The 8,561-nt window shown below is 40.5% G+C and overlaps 1 protein-coding gene and 1 pseudogene across 1 annotated transcript; one reads left to right on the top strand and one right to left on the bottom strand.

The window, feature by feature from the left end:
* Window positions 1-4,272: 4,272 nt before the first annotated feature.
* On the bottom strand, window positions 4,273-5,217 carry LOC101562735 (olfactory receptor 4D5). The gene has a single exon (XM_004636525.1). It carries the CDS (start codon window positions 5,215-5,217, stop codon window positions 4,273-4,275), a length of 945 nt encoding a protein of 314 aa, XP_004636582.1.
* A 2,898-nt stretch (window positions 5,218-8,115) lies between these two features.
* Window positions 8,116-8,561, top strand: part of LOC101571768 — a 1,461-nt pseudogene continuing 1,015 nt past the window's right edge.

Below are 8,561 nucleotides of genomic sequence, written 5' to 3' on the forward strand. Positions count from 1 at the left end.
GCCAAGGCAGCTAGCCTGTTTCCAGATCAGTTCCCGGTCCTAAATTTCATCCACTATCAGTGTCCACTGGGCAACTTGATACACATTCATCTCTTTTTTATGTATTTAGTACAGGATCTACAGGGTCTTACTAGGCAGATCATACTTGTAGTGATCCTCCTGTTTTCAGCCTTCCAAGCACTGGGATTACAGGCATGCGTCACCACGTCATCTCTTTTTAGGGAAGGGATAAGTAATAGTTTTTTTTTAATAGGAAAGAAGAGGAAGGTTACAGCCATTTGGCATTGCTCTTCCAAGTTTGTTCTACCAATTAAATCAGAGTCTTGGAAAACTGTGTTCCATCTAGAAGAAAGAAAAGATAGACATCCCACTATCAAGCCACTTTATAATTTATCCTTTGCATGATTATCAATCTCTTTAGATTCCTCACAAATTTGATTGCAAGCTACAAGAGGCACTGAAATTCTTTGTTTAGATCTGCACTAACCGAAAAAGTGACTTAATTCTCATCATCTCTTTGAAGTACTTCTTCCATTCTACTCAGATATACTGACTTTATCGTCTACAAGAGGTATTTGATCATGTAGGGAAAATATTTCCAAACAATAAGCCAAAGTGTATGAGTCATCTTCTTCAGTGTTTACATTCATTAAGCTTTTTACTCCCAAAATTTCATCATAAATCTCAGAGAGAGAAACAAAGATTAAACAGAAAAAAAAAAGATGTCTAATCCTTTTGAGTTTTATAATGTTTTATCAAGATCAGTCATGACACTTTGGTTTTGGCTGAGAAAAAAAGGATTTTCTATTTCCTTTTAATTTCACCTTAACAATCAAGTATTAGTCCTGAAAAAACTTTTTAGATTTTTACATAAATAAGATCCTGGTAAAGTAAATAGAGACAGAGGAAAATGAATATAGAGGAAGTTGAGGGCAATGATTCATGGTGTCCGGATTTTTGCTGCTCTGGTGATACACTAAGATGAATATTGAGGCCAGGAATCTTCTTTTTGCTCCTCAATGAGGCATTTAGATGAATTAATTTAGTAACATTAAAGTCATCTAAGAGAAGCACAGTGGCAAGGGGAAGGCAGAGCCACCTTTACTTTATAAGAAGTGTGGATGGAATCAGTAACTCTATACGATCCCAAAGGAGGATTCAGACGTAGTGTGAACCAATAGGTCCAGAGTGAGATGACTGATCCCTGTGGGATGAAAACGTTGGCCAGAGAATTAATGGGAAATGTCCAGGAGATGAATCAGGGGTCTATAAACCAAAGCAAAGCTTAAGTGAACAAAGTTAGAAAGAGCATCATCACCCCTGAACAATCAGAGAAACCAAACTTCTATCTACGCCAGCCGAGACTTTTCCATCAGTGGCCAGCAGAATGCTAGGTGGCACAAGCATTTTCATTGTCCAATTGTGAGTCTGGAACCCAGCGTGGAGGGAAAGGCAGAGAAAACTCCCAGAGGTGAGTTTTCTAAAGAAAATTTCTTTAGAAAATGACTGATTACTTCAAAGGCCTATTTGACTTTATACATAAAAATAAGTGTACTAGATTTGTTTAAAATTTGGCTGTATTTCCCTACTATCTAGTAAAGTGACACTGATAAAGAAAACTTTTTTAAAAAATTATTTATCTAGGGGGGCCGGGGAGATGGTTCAGTAGGATAAGCACTTACCTGGCAAGAACAAGGGCCTGAGTTCAATCCCCAGGACCAAAAATTAATTAATTAAGTACTTAATTAACTAAAAATAAAAATATTCATCTATTTGTTGATACAGGATCTCGCTACACAGTTCAGGCTCATAATAATACTCCTGCCTCAGCCTCCCCAGCTCTGGGATTACAGGCATGTGCCACCACACCAGGTTTCGGGTTGACACAGCATACTGGGAACTAAAGCCAGCATAGAATGTGGTACCAGGCATCAAATTGGAGTCCCTGCACTTGCCAGAAGGCATTTAGAGTGCCAAGCTATCTTCCAACCAATGAAAATCTTATCAGTTATTAAAATAAACCATGTATGATTTACATAAGTAAATTTGTGGTGCTAGTGTACATTCATGGTTGAATGGGAAAAAAGGTCAATTCTTAGAGCTAAATTAAATTGGATATTAAGAGAACGCTCACTTGGGTCCTGTGATTCTAAATGTTTTTCCATTAAAGTACACTCTTTCTCTAAGCAGATGAAGTATTAATATTGTCATGACTTCCCTTTCAGTATCCCAGCTACATTTTTCTCTAACCCCTTGTCTTTTTTCTTCATACTTTGGTCCATGTTCTAGGCCCTATATTCTAAACATTTCTTCATAACTAGCTATTGTTGTGGAAAACAACTTTGTTTATGCTACATCACTTTCTAAAATATAAGTAATAAGCAATAGCACAATTCTAAGGTGACACACGCATTTATTAGCACATCATGATTTCCGTATCCCACATCCATAGAGGTAACCACTGCTTGATTAAATAAGTTAAGTAACCAATATCTTACTTTGATTTATCTTAAAACAGATTCTTACATATGGAGATGGGATAAAGAGGTGTGGGTCACAGGAAATGAGACGAAACATCAAGGACAGTGCAGAAGTACCCTGTGCCTCGTAGGGCACTTTCCTAGACCAGAATGACATTGACCTTGGGAAGATAGTTTCAATTACTAAGGCACAGAGAGGGTAAAGTTGATGTCTCTTTTCTGGTGTCACTTCCTGGACACAGAGTGCATTTGTAGAGGCCAAAAAAATGTTTAAACATCTGGAAAGAAAGTTGATTAATTTGGTTATGAGACATATAAGATTCTGACTGGAGGCAAAATTAAGATGTTAGGGAGGAACAGAGGGGGAGTATGAGAGAGGACAATCATCATGTTTCCATCCTGCTTAAGGCAGAGAATAAAATTTCATTAAAGAAGCCAACCATGGCCTGCTAGCTTGAAAGACTGCTGAATTTAAAACACTGAGATTTTTAAACAAAGATGTAAAGACCATTCCCACATGCAAGCCTTCTGAACACTCATTCTGTCAAGCTAATGCCCTTTTGTTCACCAACCCACCTTCCTCAGTTCCACATTCTTAGTATGTTCAGTTCTCCATGACTCAATTTCCTATATTCTAATGTCCAATTTATTTTTCCCAACCACACCTGGCCTAGCCCAAATTTACAATGCCAAGTTAATCCATGATGCCAGTCTGGCTGACATAAATTCACAAAGAGACAAGATTTAGGTACATCACCTGGAACTTGAGCTTCAAAGTTATATAGACCTCAGAGGTATAAAATAAGCTACTACATGCCTGAACTTGAAAATCATTCTTCTTTTTAAAGTACAGATAACAGGGCCACCCAGATAGCTCAGCAGACTAAAGGGCCTGCTTGGGCAGATGCAGGGACCAGGGTTCGATTCCTAACCGGCCCTCCACTCAGGATGTGCTGAGCAGGTGATTGAGACTGGGCATAGTGGCACAAGCCTGTAATCCCAGTGCTTGGAAGGCTGAAAACAAGAGGAACACTACGAGTCTGATCTGTGTAGTGAGAGCCTAAATACATAAAAATAAACAAATAAATAAATATGTAAATAAAATGCAAATAACTACTTGATTACAAATGCTAAATTAAAATAATGCATATAAATTACTTAATACAATACCTTGTATATATTAAGTTCTTACCAAATACTGTGTACACAGTGATGATGATGGTCACAATGATGTGATGGCAGTCATGATGACAATGGCCGTAATAATGATGGCAAGAACAATGACCTTAAGAAATTATCAGAAAGAAATTTTCCCAGAGTAATTTTCCTTTTCACGGACAAACATCTAACTAGTCTTAAATAGGACTCAGGCACTACACTTACGTTAACCTCCTGATTCTCCATCCCCAAGAAGTTTAAAAATGTTTTGACCTCTACAAATGTGTTCTGTGTTCAAGAAATGACATCAGAAATGGGACCAACCTTACCACCTCTGTGTCATGGTAGCTGGAACTTTCTTCGCTAGGTCAATATCATGTGGATCTAGGACAGTTCCCTCTGAAGCAAATGGTACTTCTGTTTTGCATTTGATGCTTTTTCTGTAGGAGACACCAGGGAGTCATTCTAGGACAATCCTCTCATGTTTGACCTCAAATCACCAGAAATTGACTATGGCTCTAAACAGTAAGGAAGTAATGAATAAGTTTTACCTACTAGATAGGTCTTGTCAAGCTCACTAGAACACTAAAGCACTTCTTAGATTCTAAGATGCCTGCCTTTGCTAACTTGGGAGTCAATGATTTGGATGAGCAATAAAATCCTTCTTCCTCCCCCACAGCTTCTTTATGGCTATGATCACATCTTTGTTTCTCAGGGTATAAATGGCAGGATTCAGCATTGGTGTAACCATTGTGTATAGCACAGAGACCAGCTTGTCCATGGGAAATGTCCGAAAAGGTCTTGCATAGATATAGATGCAAGGCACAAAGATTAAGGTCACCACAGCAATGTGTGAGGCACAAGTGGACAAGGCTTTGCTGCGACCTTCTTGTGAGTGGCTTCGGAGCATCACTAGCAGTGCAGTGTAGGATCCCAGCAACACCAGAAAACACATTAGGGTGACCAAGCCATTGTTTGACACCATCAGAATCTCTAAAACAAAAGTATCAGTGCATGCCAATTTGATCAGCTGAGGCACATCACAGTAGAAGTTGTCCAGTTTGTTAGGGCCACAGAATGGCAGCTGAATAGTCAGTGCAACCTGTACAATGGAATGGATGAAGCCTCCCACCCAGGATGCTACCATGAAGAGCCCACAGACTGTCCTATTCATGATGAGTGGGTAGCGCAGGGGCTGGGAAATGGCAACGTAGCGGTCATAGGCCATGACGGTCAGTAGGAAGATCTTGATGCCTCCGATGAAGTGGAAGAAGAAGAGTTGAGTCAGGCAGGCACCAAAGGAAATGGTGGGATTTCCTGAGAGCAGGTCAACCAGCATCCTAGGTGCAGTGATGGAACAGTAGGAAAAGTCCAAGAAAGAAAGGTTGCCCAACAGAAAATACATGGTTGTGTGCAAACGTGTATCGGAGGTCACTATGATGACAATAAAAAGGTTCCCAGTTATTGTCATGAGATACACAGCTGAGAAGACAATGAAGAAGAGAACGCGAAGCCCCCATACCTGGGAGAGTCCCAGTAGGACAAATGCTGTTACCTGGGAATGATTTGCTGGATTCATCTGCTACTCAGTATGACCTAGTGAATTAACCTGTCAAGAAATTGGAAAGGTTTAGCAAGACTTCCGCAAACATATCAGAAATAATTTCCTCTTTCCATCTGGGAACATTCTTCTATTCATTTACCATGAGAAGAATGCTTTCAAGTAGTTCTATAAACCCCTGATATGATGAACTGACATGATGAACACCAAGGGCATGAAAGTCAGGACAACAAAGATATTTCTGGTTTATGAAAATCAAACATAATTGCTAGGATTAAAGTGCCTGCAAAGAAAGAAACAAACAAACAAACAAAGAAACAAAGAAAGAAAGTAAGTTCCTGCAAGCAGACACAAGGGCCAGGCATTCGGTCCCTGGGCCTGCCATGCTGGCCCAGTCCCTGGGGAACACTGAGATGGCAATTGAGACTGGGCATGGTGACGTGCACCTGTAATCCCAGCTCGTGGGAGGCTGTAAACAGGCAGATCACTATGAGTCTGAGATAGTAGGGAGAGCCTGAACACCCTACAGACCCTCCCTTAAAAATAATAATAGTAATAATAATAATTGTTAGGCTTTATTGGCAGTAACAGTATGGAAGAGAAGCAGAAATAAAGGAGTAAGCCTTCATTTACTCTGAAGACATGGTGAGGATCGATGGCAGGGAGATGGGGAGATCATCTGACCTGAGACAGGGAGGATGAAACTTCATGGACTCTTTATAGGGGTAGAGTTTGAAAGGCAGGTTCAGTGACACACAAGGAGATGACTGGGGACTCTCTTATGTGGGTGGGAAAGGTAAAATGAAGGTGTATCTAAGACTGAAATGGGAAAGAAGGAAGAAGTGGTCACTGGGAAGATAAACCATTGTTTTGGGGATTCAGCCATGTCAGATCAGGGCCATGATAATTTAGCAGCTTACACTAGGGCCCAAACCTATCAATAATCAGCTCTCAAAATTAGCATATCAATAAAATATTGCTAAAGAGAAAATGAATTCCAATTCTTCCAGTAACTGGTTGAACAAACAACAGTAGTCCCCCAACAAGTTCTCTAAGACTTATTTTCCTCATTTATAATATAAAATTAAACAAAATGCTCTTGACATCTCCCAAGTTTTAATATTTTATTCCTGCATGTGGCTCTGATTTAGCAAACCTGATGGATCCCTACACCTAACACTTATACATACTTTCCATGGGATAAAACAAGAAAAAGTTGCCTCCTTATCTTAAGTTCTTTTGTCACTGGGACAAAATACCTGATACCCACAAATTAAAAGAACAGAGGTTTATTTTGGCTCACAGTGTGTAGAAGTTTTAGTCCAGAGTGGACTGGCTCTAAGGGTGGACAGCATAGCACAGGATCATTGTAGAGGAGATGGTGCTCCATGACACGGCCATGAGGGAAGCAGAGTATGTCAAGGGAAGAGCAGAAGGGAAGATAAGCCCTTCCAGGCAACACCTCCAGGGACCCATCTCTTCAGGTCACATCTAACAGCAAACCAGCTATGAGTCCGCATAATCCAACTCTACAAGTCCCACTATAAGCATTTGAGGCTCTTGACATATACCTAGTTATAAACTGTAATATCCTGTACCTGGGCTCCAAAAGGTTCATGAGCTTCTTCTTCAACCAAAATAAACTTAGTCCATCTCTATGTCTCACTAAAGTCCTAACAGTTACAGCATCATTGAAAATTCCAAGTCCAGCGTCTCTTCTGAGACTCAAAGCAAACTTAGCTGTGAGGCCTTGTCAATGTCAAAAACACATTCTCATTCAAAAAACTGAGGGATAAACTGACAGAATGCAGTGATGCTAATGAAAGCCTGAAACCCAGAAAGGCAAACATTAAACCTGTAGTTTAGTGTTCAAGACCCCAGGAAGTTGTTGTGACAGGACATGAATTTCAAAGTGCTTGGGCAGCCCACACCCATGATATTGCTCTTGGTGGCAGTGCTATGGCTGGCTTAGCCTACTCCTGTGGTTTGCTTCAGCTATACCATGTTCCTGGCTTCTCCAACTTTTGTGGTCACCACTGCACTTCCAGCTTCTCTCTCAGAGCTTCACACACTGCCCTCTCAGAGGCACACTGCCTGGTCTCACATGCCTCCTTTTAATATCTGGACAGAAGCCTCCTGACCACACAACTACTGTATTCTGCATTCCTGTAAAATAAGCAGTATATAGATGATGCTTAGGTTTATCACCGGCTCCAGCAGTAGCCAAACTCTTTTGTACCATGGCTTCAGGGGCCTGTAAATGACTAAATGGTTGCGCCCTGTGAACAGAGCCCTAGGAACACAATTTCCTAAGCAGTCTTTCTCAAGCAGGGTGCCCTGGGGGTCTTTCACCCTTCAAATCTTGACTCTGTGAAGGGTGAGGTTTTTCAATTCTACCCATTCTTACCAGTCACCTTTCACATTCTCCCAGGGTAAGTTATTTGGATTTTTTTAATGTTAATCTTTTCAGTAAATAAGCTCTCCAACTTGACAGGCCCAAACTTTTCAGGAGCTTCCTTTGTAGCGAAATTCAAAATGACTTCTTAAGTCATTTAATTTTACTGTCTGCTTTTGATTTTTTAGCATAAACCTGTCTAAAATCAGCAAATAGTATCTATGCTACAGTTTGAATACTGAGCTGAATTTTCCTATTTTTTATTAATTAGTCCACCACCCTTACTTTTAGTTTTCTGCAAAATCTCAAGACAGCAAAATGTACACAAACTGTACCAGATACTAAGACACACAGTTTGGAGTACAAATATCAATGAAATGATGGTCATTGGGTTGGAGGAAAGCAGCAGCACACAGAGGAGGTTTTAGAAGGACTATTTGGCTGACCGGGTTTGGCTAAGATCATTTGGAGAGCACTCACGGATTGTACCCTTGACAATGCATGGAGTGGCTGGCACAGTCATGGCTGACTACTGGAAATCATGACCAAATAAATTCTATGATTACTGCAAGTGCCAGACAGCAGACAATAGGCCTAGTCTTGAATTTCATGAAAGGGGAAAGAATCATAAGGAAAATGCAGCAAAATGGATTAGTGAGATTAAACAGAAAAGCCTGGAGAAGGCAAAAGAAGCAGAAAAATTCTCAAAGGAGTTTGCTGAAATGGAGGCAGCTGCCTTAAAAACATACCAAGAGGATTTGAAAAGGCTTGGCTTAGAGTCAGGCATCTCAGAGTCACCAGTACCCAGCACTACCCCAGTTTCCTCTGCATCAAACCAACAAAAAGAAAAGAAGAAAGAAGAAGGAAGAAGAAGGAGGAAGGAGGAAGGAGAAAGGAGAAAGGAAGGAGGAAGGAGGAGGAAGGAGGAAGGAGGAAGGAAGGAGGAAGGAGGAAGGAAGGAGGAAGG

Source organism: Octodon degus, unplaced genomic scaffold (genome assembly GCF_000260255.1).
Source record: "Octodon degus isolate 3935 unplaced genomic scaffold, OctDeg1.0 scaffold00080, whole genome shotgun sequence".
NCBI classification, from domain to species: Eukaryota; Metazoa; Chordata; class Mammalia; order Rodentia; family Octodontidae; genus Octodon; species Octodon degus.